A 25,981-nucleotide genomic window follows, 5' to 3' on the forward strand; every position below is an offset into this window, starting at 1 on the left:
TTTGGCTGCATAATGGTGGCTGTGTTTCCTGGATCTACGTTTGTCCCTGAGGTTTGTCTGCAAGTATTTCTTTCACTGTGGGTGAAAAGTATCTCAATCATAGCTGTGCTAACTAGCTAGCCTTCATTAGAGGAGAACACTATGTTGTGGTAAAATCCCCCAGAGTCATACATTATATCTACTTTCTAGCCTGGAGCAGGACTGAAGTTCTGCTGTACATACCCTACAAACTGCTAATCATTCTCCCTGTAAATACTTTGGGATTACTGAAACTTAAACTACCACAGCACCAGAGTCTGTTGAAAGAATAAGCCTCACATAGTACCCAAACTGGCTGTGCGCGTGCGCCATCGTACGCCATCATGCACCATCTTGCATAAATGGATTTTGTCCCCCCACACCAAACGCGATCACGACACGCAGGTTAAAATATCAAAACAAACTCTGAACCAATTACATTAATTTGGGGACAAGTCGAAAAGTATTAAACATTTATGGCAATTTAGCTAGCTAGCTTGCACTTGCTAGCTAATTTGTCCAATTTAGCTAGCTTGCTGTTGCTAGCTAATTTGTCCTGGGATATAAACACTGAGTTGTTATTTTACCTGAAATGCACAAGGTCCTCTACTCCAACAATTAATCAACACATAAAACAGTCAACCGAATCGTTTCTAGTCATCTCTCCTTCTAGTCTTCTATTTTAGCCCTTGGCAACGCTGACGCTTGTTGGCCGCAATAATTGAATAATATAGATTTCTAAATGTATTTTACAACGCTCGCGCTACGCAAGCATTGTAGTCAGCCTGTCAGGAAGTAATCTATGCGATATTGCAACTCATGCACCGTACATTGCATTCCCTTGCATTTTAGGTCAATCTCAACTGAATCCCACCACTACCACTAACTTAGGTCCTGTGTGGCTCAGGTTATGGGTTCGATTCCCACGTGGGACCAGTATGAAATAATATGAAAGTGTTTGCACTCACTAGTGTAATTCGCTTTGGATTAGCTTACGTTCGGCGTTCAGATCTTATGTAAGATATCTGGTGGATGGCGGTCTAGGTGGGGAGGATGTCATTAGCTAGGGCTTTAGTCTATACAACAGGGGCCCATAGGGTCTTCTGTGACAGGGTTGTTGTCACATTTCAGGGGGTGTAAAAGAAAGAGAGTGAGAGAGAGAAAAAAAGTTTCAATTTCCCCAGCTGTAGCAACTCTTATGATCGAGAGGCCCAGGGCACCGTCTACAGTGTGTTCCTCCACTCCCAATGCTGCTGTCACTCAAGGACCATCCGGAAAACTATTAGAACAGACCCCCCCCCCCGACACCCCTCACCACCCCTCCTCAGTGGACTAAGTCTTGGAGGTGTTTCTTTGTTCAGTGGACTAAGTCTTGGAGGTGTTTCTTTGTTCAGTACACTAAGTCCGGCAGGTGTCATATCAACAAAGGGGACACTTTGAGGCCAATATAGTGTACCTTTTCTGCCCCTCTGGGAGGCCAACGTGAAGGAACATAACGTTGTGGGGAGGTTGAGGAGAGCTGTTCATAAATGACGTGGCTGTGTGAAGCTTATACAGAGCTATGTAGAGCCAGAGCGATGGGGAGGGGGAGTGGTCTCAGCCATGCTGGGCTACAATAAAAGAGACCTCATATCTGAGGAGTCCAAACTGTCCAGTAGCACTACCGGTGGCTGCTGTTCCAGGGTTACTGGCACACCTCATAAAAGAAAGAAAGAAAATAAAGAAAACAAACAAAGAGCTCTTGATTCTGATTCCTTAGTTACCTTGCTAATTAGTGTGATTTTTTTTTGCATTTCCAGTGAAGAGACCCCTTGGTGTGAAAAAAAAGAAAGAGAAAATGATCACCCTGCTTTGCACCGTTTTTCTTTCCCTGACCCTGGCCAGCAGTGTGTACAGCGAGACCAACAGCCCTGCTTCTCCACCAGCCTACACAGCAGGTAAGAGTGTGTGTGTGTGTGTGTGTGTGTGTGTGTGTGTGTGTGTGTGTGTGTGTGTGTGTGTGTGCGTGCGTGCGTGCGTGCGTGGTTGGGTGGGTACAGGGGTGTGTATGTAGTGTCTGTACATGTGTGTGTACTATGGGGCCTCAGTAAAGTGGTACCATAGACTTATAACAGCAGGGTAATTGTAGTGGTTGGTAATAGAAGCCTCTCTGGGCTGCCATACACAGTCTGACTCACCACTGACTTATCAACTGCTTTCGGCTGGCCACTGGCTGAGCATAAATCAGCCTGTCACTCACAAGGGCTCACTGTCCACACGTCACAATCTACTGGTTTTACACTGCATATTTGGACAAAACTATTATTTTTAGAATTTAAATGTGGACCAAACCCTACTTTTTACTCTGAAAATGAGTCACTGTTTCCATTGTAGCTCAAATTCACTTATAGGTCAGAATTTGTCAAAATTGTGTTCTGATAAACTGTAGCTACGTGCTCATTATCTTTTTTTTCCCCACAATGCATTCCTATTAGGAGGGAGTGAGAAGGGGGAAATTGGAACAGCACTTTTTCAGACTGCACCTGCTCCAGCTACATCCTTAAGTATTATTTGAAATAGCACCTGTTGACTAAATCAAATACTGTGGGATATCTTACTGCCAAATGCAATAGTCAAATACCACTAAGAAACACATTGGTCTAGCTCAAACCAGAGTGTCAATGTACAAGGTTAAGAGTAGTATGAAATGTAATTTCTTCAGTCTGTCAGGCTGACTCATGGGATTTGAGCAGTAGCACGGCAGACAGAGAAACATGGCCAAGTAGAAAAAAATGCACTTTCTCAGAGTCTGTAGATGAGATGCTGTCCTGTCTGTGCAAAAGTTTGTTCTACTCATGTGGGCTGATGATGTCAGAAATGTGTGTGTGTGTGTGTGTGTGTGTGTGTGTGTGTATGTGTGTGTGTGTAGCCCCATGATGTCATAACCTTGGCTCTGGCCGGCACCCTGCCCAAATCTATACAGTAGATCTTTATTCTAACCCTATGGAAAAGAAGCCTTAATGTACACTTATGCCAGGGGCGTTGCTTGCTCCACTGACTCACCCAGGCCTCTGAGCCTGTGGAAATCCTTAGTGGTACATGCATTTTGACAAGAACATGGTTAAGATTAACAGCCACAGCAAAACATATAGAGCTGAACTCTAGCCAAATGACTCTCCCTTTCCCACTGAGGTAATGGTCTATTAACTCTGGGGATTTTTTGGGGCTGATGCTTGGACGGGACTGGGGATTGGACAGGGCTGGGGTTTGGATAGGGCTGGGGCTTGGACAGGGCTGGGGCTTGGACAGGATTGGGGATTGGACAGAGCTGGGGCTTGGACAGGACTGGGGATTGGACAGGGCTGGGGTTTTGATAGGGCTGGGGCTTGGACAGGGCTGGGCATTGGACAGGACTGGGGATGGACTTAAGTAGGGTTTGGTTGGAACTGGGCCTGGGATGGGACTTATACAGGGTTGGGCTGGAGCTGGGGTTTGTGCTTGGACTCAGGCAGGGTTGGGGGTGAGGCTGTGGCTTTGACATAGTTGGTGCCTGGGAAGGGGCTTGGGCTCGGGCTAGTTTGGGAGGGGGTTGGTGCTGTGTCAGGAGGGGGCTGTGATGCTGGTACAGCAAGTGAAATCTGATGTGAAAGTTTAAAGTAACTGTCCAGTTTTTCCACATTTCTATGAAATATGACTACTATAATTAATTAAAATATGAGTGAAAATATTTCCTTTCCCAAAAGGATAATTAAGTATGTTAAAAAGCAGATTTTCTGTGTTGTAATGATACGGGCCAACCCCCATCAACAGAATGGTGTGGACGTATACCGGTCATTAAAAATATTATTGTGAGTAGACCGCTGATTGGCCATCTCAGCCAATGAGGCAGGAGACATCATTCTCTATGAGGAAATATCAAGAATTTTTGAAACGGTCTGTTTGAGATACAAGTTTGAGCTGTTTTTTAATTAATAAATGTTTTATTTATGCTTTGGCCACAAATACCAGTATAGGATGAGTCAACAACATTATTTGGGTATGAGTTAAGAGAATATTAACTTTTAAAAGGGAGCTTTTCACTGAACAATTACTTTAAGACAGGTCTGATTTATAAGGCGATGGCAACAGCCAAGAAGTCATGGTGACATCATAGTACCATTCCCAGAGTATGTGTGTGTTTAAGAGAGTTGACATGTGTGTGCATGTGTACGTACACACCTGTGTCCGTGTATGAGAGTGAGTGCACGTTTTTTGGGCACGTGCGGGGGTGTGTGTGTGTAGGCGTGTACCTTGGTCACAGCTGGCTGTTAACTAGATCTCCCTGTTGACTCAGGAGCAGAGCTGCAGGATGTTGTAAAGGATAGCATGTCTAGCTGGTCAGGGTGGGTGTGGTTTTACACTGGATGACACACATGTAGTTACAGCTGTGTAACATACTCTCTGTATACATACTGATTCAAGCTTATTGGCTAATTAGTGACTAATCAACTTGCTCGGTTGCTCCTTCAACGTCTCAAAGACCACAGTAAAACTAAGTTAATGAACACAAGGTTAGGATAACATTATGAAGTGCCTGTAGACTCTGAACATGTATGTCACATGGCAACGTTGGACCATTATGATGTTACTGTCAATTTATTACTCTCTCAGATACAGCTGTTTTCAGTCACTCAGTACTATAACATTTTACGAAGTGAGAGAGAATTGTATATGATCGTAAAATGGCAGTAGGTCATGGTTACTACGGTACTTTTTATTGTCATGCACATGTGGTCACTTACTTATTCTCTCCTCTTTTTCATTCAACCCCCACCTTCAAAAGCCTAAGTTCTAAGGGCCCGGGGCTGGGTTTCAACTAAGCTAACATGTGGATGGTCATACCCAGGATCATTGAAGTATTTCATTTAACATTTTTGGACCCCTATAGGTATAAAAAATAAATGAGAAAAACCTATTAGATGAAGCATTGAATTTGGCCTTATTGCTGTTAGCCCCGTAGAAACACACTGAAGATGGTGCAGACGGAGAAGGGCGACATCTTACGAGTTCCAATATAGTGAAATGTATCATGTTTATCTTAACTTGTTTTGTACAGTAAGTTCATACTATTATCACATATGACTGCGAAGCACTTCTGGACATCAGATCACCAGTTACTAATCCTTGATTTCAACTTCAGCAAGAGCCTTCTGTCATAGACTTGAAAGCTGCTATATTGTATGTCTTACTGCTGAAACGTGGCTGGATGATGAAGCTATGCACGTAGTAGTCGGTGGATTCTCCATCCAGTGGCAGGATCGGTTGGTGGATTTAGGGAAATCGAAAGGAGGCGAAGTGTTTTTTAAAAATAAATAACAACTGGTGTGCTACTTCCAGGGTGAAGGAAATCTCTAGCTTTGACTCACCTGATACCATCCTACTGCAACAACCCTAACACAGGAGCCCCTCAGGGGTGTGTGCTTAGTCCCCTACTGTACTCCTCGTTCACCAACAACTGTGTGCTCGCGCACGACTCCAACACCATCATCAAGTTTGCTGATAACACAATGTTGATAGGCCTGATCATCGACGGCGATGAGTAAGCCTACAGGGAGGAGGTCAGAGGTTTAGCACTGTGATGCCAGGACAACAACGTCTCCCTCAATGTCAGTAAGACCAAAGAGCTGATTGTGGACTATATGAGAAAGAAGCTTCCTGAGTGGCACAGAGGTCTAAGGCACTGCAGTGCTTGAGGCGTCACTACAGATCCTGGTTTGATCCCGGTCTGTGTCGCAGCTGGCCACAACCGGGAGACCCATAAGGCGACGTACAATTGGCCCAGCATCGTCCGGGTCATGGGAAGGTTTGGCTGGCCGGGATGTCCTTGTCCCATTGCGCTCTAGCAACTCCTGTGGCACGCTGACACGGTCGCCAGATGTACAGTGTTTCCTCCGACACATTGGTGCGACTGGCTTCCAGGTTAAGCGAGCAGTGTGTCAAGAAGCAGTGAGGCTTGGCAGGGTCGTGTTTCGAAGGACGCATGGCTCTCGACCTTCGCCTATTCCGAGTCCGTACGGAAGTTACAGCGATGGGACAAAACTGTAACTACCAATTGGGGAGAAACATATTATGGGGAGAGGGGAGAGCTCTCCGATGGGGTTGTTGTGGAACAGGTTGAGAGCTTCAAGTTCCTTGGCTTTCCACATCACAAAGGACTTGACGTGGTCCACACACACCCACACAGTTGTGAAGAGGGCACGGCAGCGCCTCTTCCCCTCAGAATGCTGAAAATATTTGGCATGGGCCCTCAGATCCTCAAAAGGTTTGACAGCTGCACCATCGAGAGAATTTTGACTGACTGCATCACTGCTTGCTTTGGCAATTGCGCCACCCTTGACCATGAAGAGCTACAAAGGGTGGTGTGGACAGACCAGTATATCACTGAGGGCGAACTCCCTGCCATCCAGGAACTCTATATCAGGCGGTGTCAGAGGAAGACCCGACAAATTGACAAAGACTCTAGCCACCCAAGCCATAGACTCTTCACTCTGCTACCATCCGGAAAACGGTACCGGAGCATCGGCTCTCGAACCAACAGGCTCCGAGACAGCTTCTACACCCAAGCCATAAGACTGTTAAATAGCCAGACTGCTAAATGGTCATTTAATGTCACCAGAACTATCTGCACTGATTCTATCTTGCACTGACCCTATGCACACTCATTAGACTTTATATACACACCAAATACACACGTACTCACACACTATACTGTCATTCCCAAACAAAACCCTCACACATTCAAACATTACATACGGACACACACACACATAGAACACACACACGCATACCGACACAGAACAAACACATATACAGTGCATTCAGAAAGTATTCAGTCCCCTTTACATTTTCCACATTTTGTTATGTTACAGCTTTCTTCTAAAATGGATTTAAAAAATATATATTCTCATCAATCTACACACAATACCCCATAATGACAAATTGAAAACAGTTTTTTGTTGTTGTAAATTTATAAAAAAATAAAAAGAGAAATACCTTATTTACATAAGACTCGAAATTGATTTCAGGTGCATCCTGTTTCCATGAACCATCCTTGAGATGTTTCTACAACTTGATTGGAGTCCACCTGTGGTAAATTCAATTGATTGGACATGATTTGAAAAGACAAACACCTGTCTATATAAGGTCCCACAGTTGACAGTGCATGTCAGAGCAAAAACCAAGCCATGAGGTCAAAGGAATTGTCCTTGGAGCTCCGAGACAGGATTCTGTCAAGGCACAGATCTGGGGAAGGGCACCCAGAAATGTCTGCAGCATTGAAGGTCCCCAAGAACACAGTGGTCTCCATCATTCTTCAATGGAAGAAGTTTTGAACCACCAAGACTATTCCTAGAGTTGGCCGCCTGTCCAAAGGGCCTTGGTCAGGGAGGTGACCAAGAACCCAATGGTTGCTCTGACAGAGCTCTAGAGTTCCTCTGTGGAGATGAGATAACCTTCCAGAAGGACAACCATCTCTGCAGCACTCCACCAATCAGGCCTTCATGGTAGAGTGGCCAGACGGAAGCCACTCCTCATTAAAAGGCACATGACAGCCTGCTTGGAGTATGCCAAAAGTCACCTAAATACTCTCAAACCATGACAAACAAGTTTCTCTGGTCTGATGAAATCAAGATTTTACTCTTTGGACTGAATGCTAAGCATCACGTCTGGAGGAAACCTGGCATCATCCCTACGGTGAAGCATGGTGGTAGCAACATCATGCTGTGGGGATGTTTTTCAGTGGCAGGGACTGGGAGACTAGTCAGGATCGAGGGAAAGATGAACAGACCAAAGCACAAGCGACTTAAAGGAGCAATAAGGGTTACGTGCTTTGCTCAAGGACACGTTAAAAGATTTTTCACCTAGTCGGCTCAGGGATTTGAACAAGCAACCTTTCCGTTACTTGCCAAACACTCTTAACTGCTAGGCTACCTGCCACCCCAATTAGGGGGAACCCTTGACCCCAAACAAATAGCCCTGTATAAATAAGCTAAGACTTGATATACACTGAGTGTACAAAATATTAGGAACACCTTTCTGATATTGAGTTGCACCCCCTTTTTCCCTCAGAACAGCCTACTCGATGGGGCATGGACTCTACCAGGTGTCGAAGGTGTTCCACAGGGACGCTGGGGTCATGCACGCCTAGTGCTTTTGATGAGGAGCCATTGTGTCATTCTGTAGCAGAAGTGGTATAAACTCTTTGGCGTGTGTTTGGTGGGTAATTAGGGGAGGGGTGGAGGAAAGAGCGGTTGGATTTAGGGCTATAGGGGAAGATAAAATGTGTAAGGCAGCCCCACTTCTGTTCATTAAATCAGTCTACAGGATAGCTTGCAACTGATATGTATAGGTCATGCTAGTAAATCCAGCCACGCGTCGACTATGTGCTCTGTGTGCATAGAAGAATTGGGTTCTGGGATTTAGAGAGTTTGAGGTGAGAAACAGGGGTGGAGGAAGCTGGGGTGGGGGGAGAGATGACTGAACCGGGAGGCAGTTAACCTGGAGCGCCTGGTAGTGATTCTTGCATCCACGTTGAAAAGTATTTTCCCGTTGAAGAGCCAGTGGAATCGTTTTCAAGTCATGGCTTTGGTGTGGCTCAAGAAGCCCGCGGTTATACGACTTTCTGAGTGAGCCTCCGCCAGACAGATGTGGAACAGAACCCAAGAGAGATACAAAAGAGGAAGAAAAATAGAGGAAGAGACAGATGTAGAGAGATTTAGAGCAAATTAAAGAGGTACCAGGAGATAGTCAGGCACAGAAGGAGAGGGAGGAAGGGATACTGGCTAGGATGCCACTGGGGACACCAGTTAGTACTGACATCATTTGATCTATGACTCAAAAGGGGACTTAGTTTTTACCAAATGCTGCTGATTATTTCTCCAGACATATTCTGCTCAAAGGGAAGGGGATGTGAAAAGTCTGCTTTGCATCGAATCAAAGTTTATTGGTCGTGTACACAGTTTGGCAGATGTTATAGCAGGTGCCGTGAAGTGCCTATGTTTCTAGCTGCAACAATGCAGCAATATCTAGCAATACAATAACAATACACACCTAATCCAAAAGTTAATCCAAAAAGAACAAGAAATGAAGACATCAGAACGAGTTTGGTGGCACGTTAATGTTGGTGTCACCTTAATTGGGGAGGACTAAGTGGAATGGTAGCAAATACATCATGGTTTCCATGTGTTTGATGCCATTCCATTTGCTCCATTCCAGCCATTATTATGAGCTGTCCTGCCTTCAGCATCCTCCACTGCAGCAATATCAGAACAAGCAATGTCAGCAGAGGTGTGAAACCCATAGGGGGCACAGGGGCATGTGCCAACATATTTGTCCTGTTTAAAAAATATATATACACCAAGTGTACAAAACATTAAGGACACCATGACATAGATTGACCAGGTGAATCCAGGTGAATGCTATGATCCCTTATTGATGTCACTTGTTAAATCCACTTCAATCAGTGTAGATAAAGGGTAGGAGGCAGGTTAAAGAAGGATTTTTAAGCTTTGAGCCAGTTGAGACATGGGTTGGGTATGTGTGCCATTCAGAGGTTTAATGGGCAAGAAACAATATTTAAGTGCCTTTGAACGCGGTATGGCAGTGGGTGCCAGGCACACCGGTTTGTGTGAAGAACTGCAACGTTGCTGGGTTTTTCACACTCAACAGTTTCCCGTGTGTATCGAAAATGGTCCACAACCCAAAGGACATCCAGACAACTTGACATAACTGTGGGAAGTATTGGAGTCAACATGGGCCAGCATCCCTGTGTAACGCTTTTGCTACCTTGTAGAGTCCATGCCCCGACAAATTGAGGCTGTTCTGAGGGCAAAAGAGGGGGTTCCTTGGCTGAGATGGGAGAACCTGCCATAAGAACAACAGTCTCTACAGCACTTCACCAATCTGGGCTTTATGGGAGAGAGGCCAGAAGGAAGGAACTCCTGAGAAAAATGCAACACTTTTGCCTGAATGCAAAGCGCTATGTCTGGAGTAAACCAGGCACATCTCATCACCCGTCTAACACCATGAGTACCGTAAAGCAGGGGGTGGCAACATCATGCTATGGGGATGCTTTTGAGCAGCAGGGACTGGGAGACTGGTAAGAAAAGAGGGAACAATTAATGGAGCCAAATACAGGCAAATCCTTGATGAGAACCTGATTCAGAGTGCAAACGACCTGAGACTGGGGCGAAGATTTATGTTCCAACAGGACAATGACCCCAAGCATACAGCCAAAGCAATGCTGGAATGGCTTCAGAACAAGAATGTGAAAGTCCTTGAGTGGCCCAGCCAAAACCCAGACTTGAATCCCATTGAAAATCTCCCCATCTAATTTAACAGAGTTTGAGAAAAGCTGCGAGGAATAATGGGAGGAAATCCCCAAATCCAGATGTGCAAAACTGATACAGACATACCCAAGATGACTCAAAGCTGTAATCGCCGCCAAAGGTGCTTTGACAAAGTATTGACTCAGGGGTGTGAATACCTATGTAAATGAGATATTTCTGTATTTCATTTTCAATACATTTGCAAAAATGTCTAAAAACATGTTTTCACTTTGTCATTATAGGGTATTGTGTTCAGATGGATAAGAAAACATCTATTTTGTATATTTTGAATTCAGGCTGTAACACAACAAAATGTGGAATAAGTCAAAGTGCATGACACAAATAATTTTTCCAACAATTGTTTACAGACAGATTTTTTCACTTATAATTCACTGTATCACAATTTCAGAGGGTCAGAAGTTTACATACACTAAGTTGACTGTGCCTTTAAACAACTTGGAAAATTCCAGAAAATTATGTCATGTGTTTAGAAGCTTCCGATAGGCTAATTGACATAATTTGAGTCAATTGGAGGTGTGGATGTATTTCAAGGCCTACCTTCAAACTCAGTGCCTCTATGCTTGACATCATGGGAAAATCAAAATAAATCAGTCAAGGTCTGGTTCATCCTTGGGAGCAATTTCCAAATGCCTGAAGGTACCAAGTTCATCTGTACATACAATAATACGCAAGAATAAACACCATGGGACCACGTGTAACCGATGTGAAATGGCTAGTTAGTTAGCGGTGGTGCGCGCTAATAGCGTTTCAAACGGGTGACGTCACTCACTCTGAGACCTGAAGTAGTTGTTCCCCTTGCTCTGCAAAGGCCGTGGCTTTTGTGGAGCGATGGGTAACGATGCTTCGTGGGAGGCAGTTGTTGATGTGTGCAGAGGGTCCCTGGTTCGAGCCCAGGTAGGGGCGAGGAGAGGGACGGAAGCTATACTGTTACATTGATGCTGTTGACCCGGATCATTGGTTGCTGCGGAAAAGGAGGAGGTCAAAATGGGGGTGAGTGTGAAATGGCTAGTTAGTTAGCGGTGGTGCGCGCTAATAGCGTTTCAATTGGGTGACATCACTCGCTCTGAGACCTGAAGTAGTTGTTCCCCTTGCTCTGCAAGGGCTGCGGCTTTTGTGGAAAGATGGGTAACGATGCTTCGTGGGAGGCAGTTGCTGGTGTGTGCAAAGGGTCCCTGGTTCGAGCCCAGGTAGGGGCGAGGAGAGAGACGGAAGCTATACTATTACACACGCAGCCGTCATACCACTCAGGAAGGAGTCGCGTTCTGTCTCCTAGAGATGAGTGCAAATCAATCCCAGAACAACAGCAATTGACCTTGTGAAGATGCTGGAAGAAACAGGTACAAAATTATCTATATCCACAGTAAAACGAGTCCTATATCGACATTACCTGAAAGGCCGCTCAGCAAGGAAGAAGCCACTGCTCCAAACCGCCATAAAAAAGCCAGACTACGGTTTGCAACTGCACATGGGGACAAAGATCATAGTTTTTGAAGAAATGTCCTCTGGTCTGATGAAACAAAAATAGAACTGTTTGGCCATAATTACCATCGTTATCTTTGGAGGAAAAAGGGGGAGGCTTGCAAGCCGAATAACACCATCCCAACCGTGAAGCACGGGGGTGGCAGCATTATGTTGTGGGAGTGCTTTGCTGCAGGAGGGACTGGTGCACTTCACAAAATAGATGGCATCCTGAGAAAGGAAAATGATGTGGATATATTGAAGCAACATCTCAAGTCAACAGTCAGGAAGTTAAAGCTTGGTCGCAAATGGACAATGACCCCAAGCATACTTCCAAAGTTGTGGCGAAATGGCTTAAGGACAACAAAGTCAAGGTATTGGAGTGGTCATCATAAAGCCCTGACCTTAATCCCATAGAACATTTGTGGGCCGAACTGAAAAAGTGTGTGCGAGCAAGGAGGCCAAGCAACCTGACTCAGTTACACCAGCTCTGTCAGGAGGAAAATTCACCCAACTTATTGTGGGAAGCTTGTAGAAGGCTACCCGAAACATTTTACCCAAGTTAAACAATTTAAAGGCAATGCTAACAAATACTAATTGAGTGTATGTAAACTTCTGACCCACTGGGAATGTGATGAAAGAAATAAAAGCTGAAATAAATAATTCTCTCTACTGATATTCTGACATTTCACATTCTTAAAATAAAGTGGTCATCCTAACTGACCTAAGATATGGAAGGTGTACGTAAACTTCAGACTTCAACTGTACCTTTGGCTATGTAGTATATCTAAGAAGAGGCTGATGTGTGGTGACCATTGACTGCTCTGTCTGGCCCAGGGTGCTGTATTTCCTGGGACTCTTGTCAAAGCTTTATTGATTGGGGCTACACCAGTGGTGAGGGGGTCATGAGCCAAGTGCATCCATCATGTCTCATCATGGGCTTAGAGAGATGTGTGTAGGCAACCACTAGGTGGAATCCCCAAAAAGCACCACTCTCATAAAGACTTAACAGAGGTCAGGGAGATTGTGGGAACTCACATGGAGTGACTAATAGCACCTACTTCTCTGAACTGAAGGGTGGCATGACTAATAGCACCTACTTTTCTGAACTGAAGGGTGGCATGACTAATAGCACCTACCTCTCTGAACTGAAGGGTGGCCTTATTAGGAGGGAGGCCGGGAAGAAGAAAGGGAGGGAGGGAATAGTTGTCACCTTTTTTTGTAAACTGATGAATGGAAGACTTTGTTTCCTGCCCTGGTGGGATGCCCAACAATATTTTTACACAAGTCAGCTGGGCTGGATGAAAGATAAACATTTAATCTCGGGGGTTAATGAGTAATAAATTAGCCATTGATAATTGCCGAGCTGGCTGTGGTATATAGTTTGGTAACTGCCAGAGCTGGCGGTGGTATACAGTTTGGCAACTGCCAGAGCTGGCTGTGGAATGCAGTTTGGTAACTGCCAGAGCTGCAGGTGGTATACAGTTTGGTGAAAGCCAGAGCAGCAGGTGGTATACACTTTGGTGAAAGCCAGAGCTGGCGGTGTTATACAGTTTGGTGAAAGCCAGAGCTGGCGGTGTTATACAGTTTGGTGAAAGACAGAGCTGACGGTGTTATACAGTTTGGTGAAAGCCAGAGCTGCAGGTGTTATACAGTTTGTGAAAGCCAGAGCTGGCGGTGTTATACAGTTTGGTGAAAGACAGAGCTGACGGTGTTATACAGTTTGTGAAAGCCAGAGCTGCAGGTGTTATACAGTTTGGTGAAAGCCAGCTGCTGGTGATTTGCTCCAGAGGCAGGAGACTGGCTGGTGCCCCAAAGTGGAATCTAATCAGGACTAGAGGCCCCATTTGATGATAGAGCTTACTGGACCCAACAGAAAGGGAAGAGTGTGTGTGTGTGTGTGTGTGTGTGTGTGTGTGTGTGTGTGTGTGTGTCTGTGCATGTGTTTTATAACACACAAACACCATAAATTATTCAGATAATAAGCCTACAGTATATTGTGTGACCCAATTGTGTAACAAGCAATATGTTACCTACTGTAAGACTCAGATTTTGCTAATGTCACGCCCTGACCTTAGAGATCCTTTTATGTCTCTATTTTGGTTGGTCAGGGCGTGAGTTGGGGTGGGCATTCTATGTCCTTTTTTCTATGTTTGGTATTTCTTTGTTTCGGCCGGGTATGGCTCTCAATCAGGGACAGCTGTAATATCGTTGTTGCTGATTGGGAGCCATACTTAGGCAGCCTGTTTTCCTTTGGGTTTTGTGGGTGTGTAACAGGGTTGGTTATGTTTCCACTTGCCTCTAAAGCAATGTGTACTTAATGTTCAAGCATTCGTATTGGTTGGTTCAACTGATGACAATAAGGTGTGTTGTGATTGGCCCCGCTTGCAGATAGGGGGAGATCGCGAACGTCAGGTCTTCCCAGTATGAAAATGTGATGCAAGGGGTAGGTCACGTTCTGAATACTGTTTTATATTTTATATTTTACAATGTGTACAAGTTTGCTGTACATTACTGATTTATACATGTGTGGGTATATGGTACCTGTTAGGGATTGAGGGGCTTTATGGAATGTGCTTTGGCATATGATTGCTGTAGATAAGTGTTAGCTAGCATACACCGTTGTAATGGTCACATAAGCCCACTGCTAACACAGTTGTCTTCATGCTACAGCTTTTGCCATCGACAGCCATCAGTATCATTAAGCCCTGCACAACTACCGTGCTGTTTCTCATTTAACAACAGGTATTTACACATGTTATATTTTGTATTGTATTTTTGTATTTTGTGAGCCCAGTATGAAAATGTGATGCAAGGGCTTTTGCCATCGACAGCCATCAGTATCATTAAGCCCTGCACAACTACCGTGCTGTTTCTCATTTAACAACAGGAATAAATGATGCTCAACTGGGACCACTGGCTGATGTGAGTTATTAGGAGAAAACACAACGCAAGGAGAGTACGATATACATCTGTTACAGGTGGTAAATTTCTGTTTAGTGTTTTGCACCTGACAGAACTGTTTGGCTGTTGGTTTCTTGTTTTTTTGTCTAAAGTGTTCTATCTTTAATAAATTCATGATGAGCACTAACCACGCTGCGCCTTGGTCTACTCTCTTCAACGACGGCCGTTACAGCTAAGGAATCTTTGGTGACAGTCAGTTTCACGCTGGTACACCCCTACCACAAGACACTATACAGATAAGCTTATACAGTAAAGTCCATTTAAACTGCCCCCCATTCCCCTACTCAACCACTAGTGCCAGGAACATGGCAAATTGCTCAGCAAATTATTGCAAGGGATAGAGCCATGCCACAATGGGAAAGAGGTTTTGTGACAAACAGTCTGATGTTCTCATAGCTATATTAACATTGTTCAACTCCAAGCCACAGTCATTATGGGTTTTAAAAACTGGTTTATAGGCAATGTTGAGAGGTGCATTTTTCAGAGATCCTTTAATACTTTTTTGCTTGCCAACCAACCACTTGCAAAGCCACAATTCTTGTGGACCATCTTTATTCTGGTACACTTGAATGTCCTCGAACGTCAATCATTAATACGTATGCATAAACCCATTACTGACTCAAAACATTACCAGACGTGTCAGTCTGCTTTTTGGAAGCGGTCCTTTCTGAACTGACACCAGTAATTAATACAACATTGTTCAGTATTCTGCCCTGTTGTTCTGATGCCTTATTGAATCTTAACACATTCTACGTCTTCTCTTGTCTTTCACAGAAACTGAACTTGGTGATCAGAACCGGGTGTTTGCCAGCCGTGGCTCCAACGTCACTCTACCATGCCGGCTCCACCGCCAGCATGGGATGTCCTTCGGCAGCGTGGGCATGAGAATCAAGTGGACCAAGCTGTCTGCAGATGAGTCTCTGGAGGAGGATGTGCTAGTGTCCATGGGCTTCCACAAAAAGAGCTACGGCAGCTTCCAGGGTCGCGTCCACCTGCTGGAGGCAGACGATGACGACGCCTCGCTGGTCCTTAGCGACGTGTCCCTAGATGACGTGGGAAAGTTCCGTTGTGAGGTCATTGATGGCATTGATGATGTCATCCATGAGGTTACCTTGGAGGTGCAAGGTAGTGTAGGCTACAGCGATGGTAAATCCTTCTCTCTTTACTTCTGCCCCTGGCTCTGCGATGGGCGTCATCTCATCGCATCATCCCACATTTCCTCATCACCCCGCACCATTTTATCTTGTCTTCTTTGTCTTTATGTTGTGGTTATACTTTACCCTGGAAATAGAGAGGAGTTTTTCAAGCCTTAGTAGCCTGACCTGCAGGGGGAAAAGTATTTTGCATTTTAGCAGGCTCTCTTATCCAGAGTGACTTACAGGAGCAATTAGGGTTAAGTGCCTTGCGCAAGTGCACATTGGTATATATATATTTTTTACCTAGTCGACTCTGGGATTTGAACCAGCGACCTTTCGGTTACTGACCCAACGCTCTTAAGCCGCCCTAGTCCTACCCATGAACTACTGGTGGAAATTAATGGTTTCAAGACCAGAGCCAATCAATCTTTTTCACAGACTGGCTGTTCCCTTATTTTCAACACCTCACAACCACATTATTGATTTCTTTGCAGAAAGACAAAAGACAAAAGAGCTGACATATTTTGTTCATTTATTCAGATTTTGTGCTGAATACATTCACGCAGTCTAACACAGCAGTAAACTAAAACACATTTTCCATCTGAACTAATACCACTCCACATCTATCCAGACATCCTCCTTACTTATAGCATTTGTATAATGATGAAATGAGTCCTGTTCTTCCTTTTAATATGTGGCACAAATACAACCACATGGCAAATCATCTATCGGTAAAACTGAGTCAGCCTAAATGCATTTCAATACTATTATATGGTCCTTGTTCCTATTTGGGCCAAGAACGCCTGAGCAGATTTTGCTCTTGGGTAAGAAAAGGGATCTTTAACAGAGAGAAGCTAGTTCGCGAGCCATAATGAAAATATGCTGGTACAACTAGCCATTGTTAACATTGGAACAAAATAGTCCAATAAAAAGCCTTAATGTTGGTTGTGAGTTTTCTTCAAAGTACCGGTAATCAAATCAAAATGTTATTCTGTTTACAGCTGTACACATCTGACAGTCCAGCACTCGGGTACTTAGGCTACCATGGGATGCAGGGTTTTGTAACAGATGTAACTACAGATGCTGATATAGCAATGCCAGGATAATCTACTGTCTTACAGGGATGGTTCCTGCTTTATCGGCTCCTAATCATTTCTTAACCATTCCCAAAGGGTAAAGAGAGAAGTGGTTGATTTATCTTGGGATAAACAGGCAGTGGTCAAATGTCACCCTCTCTGTTAGCTACAGTAGCAGTGACACAAAGCAAAGATGGGGGTTAAATGCAGATGTCTTACTCAGGCTGTTTACGATTGAAAGAAATTAACAGGTGGCTCTCCCTTAGGCATCAATACAATAGCATCTGGGTGTGGTCTACTTAGTTCATTGACTGTACATGAACCAGAAAAAAATTAGGGAGTGCAATGTCTCGCTTCCTCTTACATCTCTGACACAAAGTACATTAATGAAGGCTGAAGAAGTAATGTTGAGGTCAAATTCTGTGCTCTCCAAGAACATGTCAACAATCACTAGAGCCTGTGATAACCACCTTCCCCTCAGGGTTTTCACATTTATAAGGGATTACATTTGGGTGGAGGCCGGACAAATAAAATATTTAACAGGACAATAGAGGAGTGGACCAGCAAAGTCTGAGTCAAAGGAATTACTTCCATTCCAAAACCATCACACTCACGGTGCTGTTTTACAGCTGTTAACTACATAACTGAACCACCCAATGATTGACACCAGAAGTTCCATTTGTACTTTGTATTATAGTGCATTCAGGTTGTTCTGGCCTAACATACTTACATACATACTTACATACATGGATCTTAATGTGCGACAGTTTGCTACAGCAGGAAAATAATCCTGCAGCAACAGGAAATGTTAATTATTATGTGTATTTTAATTAATGGACATTTTTGTAGGAGTTGACACATTTTTCATAAGGATATATCAAGTCTGAAATTTCTAAGTAGAAATTACAAACTTCAGAAGCCTTTTAAACCTCTAATCCACTACACGTTTTAGATTTCCTTCATTGCAGGAAATATCTCAAGCCACAGGGAGATCAAATTAAGGTCATGCATCTGTAGCTTGGCAGTTGCAGCCTAATTAAAACATGATCAGCTTGTTTGGTAAAAGAGCAGAGTTCACACCTAGCTTGCGTGAGATGAATCTCCCTTCCCTGCTGAGGGGCAGACAGCCACGAAGTTAGGCAGTTAGCGAAGTCTGGAGATTCTCTGTCTCTCTGGAGACGGCTGCTCTTCTAACACTCACCAGGAGCCGCAAGACCAAGAAGAGTAATGACTTACACTCACTAACATATACTATCAGATCGTATGTCAGAAACCCCCATTCCCTCATGACTGGTCCGGTCTCGACCCAGGACCACACATTCTTCATCCCACGGGATGTCTGGGTCTGTAAACTGACAGTAGGACGAGTGTGTAAAACATACATCCAAAATCCTCTTTTCCATACACTTCCTGAAACTGGAATTACAAACAAGGTGTCACTGGTTTAAAAGGAAGAATGGTCTGTATTCATCATATTCCTCACCTCAGTATGTTATGATGTTTTATGTGTATCTGTATGTTTTCATTTACGGTATATTTCTGTCTACTGTATGTACAGTTGAAGTCGGAAGTTTATATACACTTAGGTTGGAGTCATTAAAACTCATTTTTCAACCACTCCACACATTTACTGTTAACAAACTATAGTTTTGGCAAGTCGGTTAGGACATCTACTTTGTGCATTACACAAGTAATTTTTTCAGCAATTGTTTACAGACAGATTATTTCACTTATAATTCACTGTATCACAATTCCAGTGGGTCAGAAGTTTACATACACTAAATTGACTGGGCCTTTAAACAGCTTGTTAAATTCCAGAAAACGGTATCATGGCTTTAGAAGCTTCTGATAGGCTAATCAACATAATTTGAGTCAATTGGAGGTGTACCTGTGGATGTATTTCAAGGCCTACTTTCAAACTCAGTGCATCTTCACTTGACATCATGGGAAAATCCAAAAGAAATCAGTCTGGTTCATCCTTGGGAGCAATTTCCAAACGCCTGAAGGTACAAATTAATCTGTACAAACAATAGTACGCAAGTATAAACACCATGGGACCACGCAGCCATCATACCGCTTAGGAAGGAGACACGTTCTGTCTCCTAGAAATGAACGTACTTTGTTGCGAAAATAGCGAATCAATCCCAGAACAACAGGAAAGGACCTTGTGATGATGCTGGAGGAAACAGGTACAAAAGTATCTATATCCACAGTCAAACGAGTCCTGTATCGACATAACCTGAAAGGCCGCTCAGCAAGGAAGAAGCCACTGCTTCAAAACCACCATAAAAAAGCCAGACTACGGTTTGCAACTGCACATGGGGAAAAATATTGTACTTTTTGTAGAAATGTTCTCTGGTCGGATGAAACAAAAATAGAACTGTTTGGCCATAATGACCATCGTTATGTTTGGAGGAAAAAGGGGGAGGATTGCAAGCTGAAGAACACCATCCCAATTGTGAAGCACGGGGGTGGCAGCATCATGTTTTGGGGGTGCTTTGCTGCAGGAGGGACTGGTGCACTTCACAAAACGTTTGACCCAAGTTAAACAATTTAAAGGCAATGCTACCAAATACTAATTGAGTGTATGTAAACTTCTGACCCACTGGGAATGTGATGAAAGAAATAAAAGCTGAAATAATTCACTCTACTATTATTCTGACATTTCACATTCTTAAAATAAAGTGTTGATCCTAACTGACCTAAGACAGGGAATTTTTACTGGGATTAAATGTTAGGAATTGTGAAAAACTGAGTTTAAATGTATTTGGCTAAGGTGTATGTAATCTTCCGACTTCGACTGTATAAAGCATGGGTAACTATGCAACGGGTTTCTTCTATCCACTGTGGTGATTACATTAAAGGATCAAAAAATATTTTCCAACTTGTTAAAAGAGAACAATTAATCTTACATTATACAATGGGGGGTCTAATCCTGGATGCTGATTGGTTAAAACCGCGTTCCAACCAGTGTCTATTCGTCAAGTTACCACCCGTGTCACAGCTGTCGTGGAAGATAGAATGGGACCAAGGCGCAGCGGGTTGCGTGCTCAACATCTTTATTATAAAAATGAGAACACCACGGAAAAACAATAAACAAACTAACGACAGGAACAGAGTCGCAGGCTCAACAAAAGCAGTGCTAACAAATAACTACCCACAAGTGACAAACAAAAACACACACCTATTTATAGGACTCCCAATCAGAGGCAACTAGAAACACCTGCCTCCAGCACCCAACCTACACATAGAAAACTACCCTAGAACATACACAACACAAACCCTCTGCCACGTCCTGACCAAAACTAATACAATTACTCCCTCTGCTGGTCAGGACGTGACAGTACCCCCCCCCCCCCCCCCCCAAAGGTGCAGACCCTGAATGCACCTCAAAAGAAAAAACACAGAAAACCCCCAAAACAAACAGAAAAATCCCCCTAAACTACAGGGAGGGAAGGGAGGGTGGCTGCCGTCAACGACGGCACTGTGCTACACCCCCCCTCCCCAACCCACCTATATCGGAGGCGGCTCAGGTGCGGGACGTGGACCCCGCTCCACCCTCGGCGTCGCCCACTTAGGTGGCGCTCCTGGCCGCGTCGGAGGACTGGTGGGCAACCCTGACTTCGCCCGGCTGGCGGGCGATTCTTGCTGCGGCCTGCTGGCGGGTGTCTCTGGCTGCGCCCGGCTGGCGGGCGGCGATTGCTGCGCCCGGCTGACGGGCGACCCTTGCTGCGCCCGGCTGGCGGACGACCCTGGCAGCTCCTGACTGGCGGGCGGCTCTGGCGGCTCCTGACTGGCGGGCGGCTCTGGCGGCTCCTGACTGGCGGGCGGCTCTGGCTGCTCCTGACTGGCGGGCGGCTCTGGCGGGTCCTGACTGGCGGGCGGCTCTGGCGGCACCAGACTGGCTAGGCTGGGCTGACGCACTAGAAGCCTGATGCGTGGGGCTGGTACAGGATGTGCCAGTCTGGGCACACGCCCTGAGCTGGAACAGGCCGAGTCGGACTGGGTTGACGCACTAGAAGCCTGATGCGTGGGGCTGGTACTGGACGTGCCAGCCTGGAGACACGCACCTCAAGGCTAGTGCGTGTAGCAGGAAACACTGGACCGTAGAGGCGCGCTGGCGGTCTCGAGCGCAGGGCTGGCATCACCCCTACTGGCTGGATGCCCACTTTCCCCTGGCACATGCGGGGCGCTTGTACTGCGCGTACCGGCTTGAAAATACCCGGCCTCGCCACAGCACCCATCACCCCAAAGCATGGGACCTGTCCAGTATGTCTCTGCCTAAAAAGGGTACGGGGAGCTGGCCTGGGGCTCCATCCTCGCCCCGCCAAACTGCCCTTGTGCCCCCCCAAAAAAAATTATTGGGGCTGCCTCTTGGGCTCCCTTACCAGCCGTGTTCCCCGGTCCTCGCCAGATTTCCTCCGCTGCTTGGTCCTGTTGTGGTGGGTAGTTCTGTCACAGCTGTCGTGGAAGAGAGAATGGGACCAAGGCGCAGCGGGTTGCGTGCGCAGCGGGTTGCGTGCTCAACATATTTATTATAACAATGAGAACACCACGGAAAAACAATAAACAAACTAACGACAGGAACAGAGAAGCAGGCTCAACAAAAGCAGTGCTCTCAAACAACTACCCACAAGTGACAAACAAAAACACACACCTATTTATAGGACTCCCAACCAGAGGCAACTAGAAACACCTGCCTCCAATTGAGAGTCCAGCACCCAACCTACACATAGAAAACTACCCTAGAACATACACAACACAAACCCTCTGCCACGTCCTGACCAAAACTAATACAATTACTCCCTCTGCTGGTCAGGACGTGACAGCCCGGCAAAAGCTGTGACGTTAAAATGCATATTTACTGTTCCATGTGACTGTGCAATCTACTGTTTCATCAGCCCAATCAGGCAATTTATGAAGTTAATCTCCACTGTAAAGGGCACTTAGAAATTATTTCCCATTTCTTTTAGACTAGCATTTGGTTTTCAACAGCGGAGATTTGTATAAACCTTACTGTCTGTCTCTCTCCAAAATTTGCAACATTGTTTCAATACTGAAATTCGGACGAGACAGACAGTCGAAATCATGAATCAGCATTATTTTTATGGATATATACAAAGAAATGTCAATATAAAAACACGAAACACAGCTAGTTTGCTGTCATTCAAGTTTCAGTTTGAAGTGATTGTCTTCGCTGTGTAGTTGGCTAGCTTCTCTGGCGAGAAAGCAAATGTTCTATGCCAGGTGATATCGTGCATCATTAGCTCATTGTTATGGATACATCCCCCAAAAAATCTCTAGAAAACAGCTTAAACAAACGCAAATGCAGCTACTTTGCTGTTATTCTGGCTGGACTGTTTGTCATGACTGTGTTAGCCGAAGTTGGCTAGCTGGCAAGCATGGGATAAGAACGTTAACAGCCATCATGACAACGGAACATTTAGAACGACTGGGTCACGTCCATAGATTAAGAACAAAAATACTTAACGACTGGGTCGCGTCTCTGGCAATTGAATCGATAGAACAAACAAATAAATTCATCAAATAAAGTTTTAATGAAATTCTATCAATAATTATTTGAATATCTTGTTAACCCGTTGTATAAACGTGATAATGCCCTCAAAGCCAGTTGTTTGGAGGATATATTGGCACAGTTTGCCGAGCCCTCAACGAAACAACCCCCATGTCAATATATCCTCCAAAAACGGCTTCGAGAGCATTTTCACTTAACCACAGCTCCTTTCTCATTCCCAGGTGTGGTGTTCCCTTACTCCCCACGGCTGGGCCGATACAACCTCAACTTCCACGATGCCGAGCAGGCTTGCCTGGACCAGGACTCTGTGGTAGCCTCGTTCGACCAGCTCTACGAGGCCTGGAGGAGTGGCATGGACTGGTGCAACGCCGGCTGGCTGAACGATGGGTCCGTTCAGTACCCCATCACCAAACCTAGAGGGCCCTGTGGAGGTGCCAACGCCAGGGCGGGCCTGAGGAACTACGGCCAGCGTGAAAAGTCCAAGAGCCACTACGATGTCTTCTGCTTCACCTCTGGCCTCAAGGGTGAGTTGGTGTTTCCTTCGTGTGGTTGTTTTCCAGTTGATCATTGCAAATGCAGTGTGTTATGTATCATTGAGACACAATTATTCAAGTAGCAGAAATAGATGGACATACATTGCAGTAGGGAAGAGTTCATCAACATAGCTAATAGACCTTTTTGTAAAGTGAGGCAGAATACCCCCAACCCAAATCCTCTGTTGACTTTTGGCCGACCTCAGGTCGTCTCTACTGGCTGGTGCAACCCCACAAGCTGACGTTCGCAGAGGCTGTTCAGGCGTGCCAGGATGACGGGGCTGAGATTGCCAATGTGGCCCAGATGTACGCTGCCTGGAAGCTGAACGGTTATGACCGCTGCGACTCTGGCTGGCTGGCTGACGGCAGCGTCCGCTACCCCATCTCCAGTCCCCGCAGGAACTGCAGCCCAACAGAGGCGGCCGTGCGCTTTGTGGGATTCCCTGACAAGAAGCAAAAGCTCTTTGGTGTCTACTGCTTCAAGGGCCAGCAGTGAAGAGGGAATGCCAGGACTTAGCCCTGTGCACAAAACCAACTTAACCACCAAAGGAAAAAAATGACAACAACAACACCAATAACACCAATACATGTCGGGAATTAATTCGCATGAACTAGCATGAGCTCATTACCTTACAAAAACTGTGCTAACTTTTTTTTATTCTTACAAACTATGAATATTGTAAAAACGAATTTGAATACTGCAATGACCTAAATAGATTTTGGAAGCTGAAACAAGAGTTATTCCTCGTCATGTAATAACACAGCACCGTGGTTGAAATTGTGACAGAGACAAGGCTAGGATGAGTTACATCATCCTCATTTGTTTTGTCCTCCACAAATTGATTGTGTGAAGAAATAATGATTGGAGCATTTATGCTCTATTTGGCCAGGGAATGCTTTTGAAGTTTCAAAAAATTTAAATAATTGTCTGTGACAAAATGCATCAGGTCTAACTAACATGCATATCAAGCAGCTTATGGGCTAAATTTCATTAACATAGTAACCACAGTTTGACTATGGAAGTTCTGTTTTCAGTAACACTTTCACAGTAATGCTACCACAAACTACGATAGACAAATAACAACAACAACAAAATCACATTTTTATCCCCATCCCAAGTGAATCTTCATCTAGCATTTCACAAAGGAGATTCAAGTCAGCAAGCTAACTTTCCTGTATGTCCTGAAACGGTGAACTACACCCATAGAAAAAATGGTTCCAAAAGGGTTCTTTGGCTGTCCCCATAGGAGAACCCTTTTTGGTTCCAGGTAGAACTATTTTGTGTTCCATGTAGAACTCTCTGGGGAAACGGTTCTACACAGAAACCAATAGGGTTCTACCTGGAACCAAAACGGGATCTTCAAAGTGTTCTCCTATGGGACAGCCGAAGAACCGTTTTAGGTTCTAGATAGCACCTTTTTTTCTAAGAGTGTAGGATAATGTTTCAAAAAGTTTCAGAAAAGTTTGTCTGCTAACTCATTGTCCCTTCTCTTTGCAAGTGTTACTTTAATAATGCATGTCTCTCTTCAACATCTAAATACTTCCCCCTCTTACTAAGAATCCTCCGGGGTGCTTTTCAACTTTATGAACTGTGATCCGATCTTTTAACATTTCTGTTTAAAGCATAACATGAATCTATGTGTCCCGTACTGTCACTCCTCTTCATAGATAGTTTAGATCAATAGATAATCAAAAGTCATACTAAGCAATTATTTTAACTAATATAACCCGTTTTGTTATTTTTTACAAAGTGTTTGTATTGCCTTTTTCTTATGTTTTTTTATGTCACTATGTGTGGCATATTGCTTTGTCAAATTGTTTTTAAATCGTTTTTTTTGTAACTCTTAATATGTACTCCCCACACTTGCCCCTCACCCAAACCTTACTTAGTGTACAGTATTATATTGGACAAAATTCTCAGATTGAAATCGCTACAATTCCTAGGTATAATTTCAGCTAAATGTCAGTGAAGGAAAAATCTCAACGTACTATAGTGTTGATTGTACGGCATCACATAAGAGGCATCCGCTTTGAGAGTTTTCAATTGGATTTTTTTTAAAACAATGTTGAGCAGTTTTTGTTTTCAAATCAATGAAACGCAGGGTCTGACTTAAATCCTGACTCGAAGAAGTTGGTCCAGTCCAGACTTGAAGAGCAAAAAATCACAAAGTATTTGCTACCAGTTTTAACTCACACTTGAGATTAGCCTCTTGTGAAGTTAATTCTGGAATGATAATATCCAAGGGCAGTAACCAGAATTATTTTATATGCAATGCATATAAAGTGGTAAATAAAGAGAGTGACTAGAAATACCACGTGACTTCTATGTCTCCATATTATGTCAAATGTTTTACAGTGTTCCCTCAGCATTACAACACTAAAATGGACCCATTGGACATGCAGGAGGTTGACAACTGAGATGTGTGTTGACTATAGCCATAACCACTAGCCTAGTGGAGACAATATTGGTCAGTAAAACTGAATATACAAATGATGGAGGTGATCTTTCTTTTCTTTTTGTGTTGCATTTAGGCTTACCTTTCTCTTGCTCTCCTAGATGGCATTGACACAGGTAGCATGTGGTTATTTGATTGAACCTGGTTTACTAACTGCAGTCACATAAAAAAGAAACAGACTTTTCTAAAGCATGATACACATAATTGGCGGTTTTCACATTTGTGTTACCTTTGTATGCACACATCCTTTGGTGCAGGTGTTTTTTGTTTTCTAATGCCATTTACCTTTTTGAACAAAAGACCAAACTGAAAATAAAGACTTGGTAATAAACTTTTCCCCCTCCATTTAATGGTAGTTCTGTGTATTTCTGTTGTCGTTGGATCTGGACCAACATACATGGATTATGTTTCTACTTTCTATAAATGCTGAGGTTGCCCTT

The 25,981-nt window shown here is 44.3% G+C and overlaps 1 protein-coding gene across 2 annotated transcripts; it reads left to right on the forward strand.

Annotated features, from left to right (window-relative positions):
* The first annotated feature begins 1,522 nt into the window (after positions 1-1,522).
* LOC115164907 (hyaluronan and proteoglycan link protein 1) lies at positions 1,523-25,891 on the forward strand. Of its 2 annotated transcripts, none has more exons than XM_029717824.1 (4): positions 1,523-1,955; positions 15,579-15,950; positions 22,774-23,076; positions 23,292-25,891. In XM_029717824.1, the coding sequence occupies exons 1-4, from the start codon at positions 1,856-1,858 to the stop codon at positions 23,579-23,581; spliced, it is 1,065 nt and encodes a 354-aa protein (XP_029573684.1). In that variant the 5' UTR covers positions 1,523-1,855; the 3' UTR covers positions 23,582-25,891. The 2 variants fall into 2 exon arrangements, with proteins under 2 accessions (XP_029573684.1, XP_029573685.1); XM_029717825.1 differs by having other exon boundaries at positions 15,579-15,929.
* Positions 25,892-25,981: the final 90 nt, after the last annotated feature.

The sequence above is a fragment of the Salmo trutta genome, chromosome 27 (assembly GCF_901001165.1).
Source record: "Salmo trutta chromosome 27, fSalTru1.1, whole genome shotgun sequence".
Lineage (NCBI taxonomy): Eukaryota > Metazoa > Chordata > Actinopteri > Salmoniformes > Salmonidae > Salmo > Salmo trutta.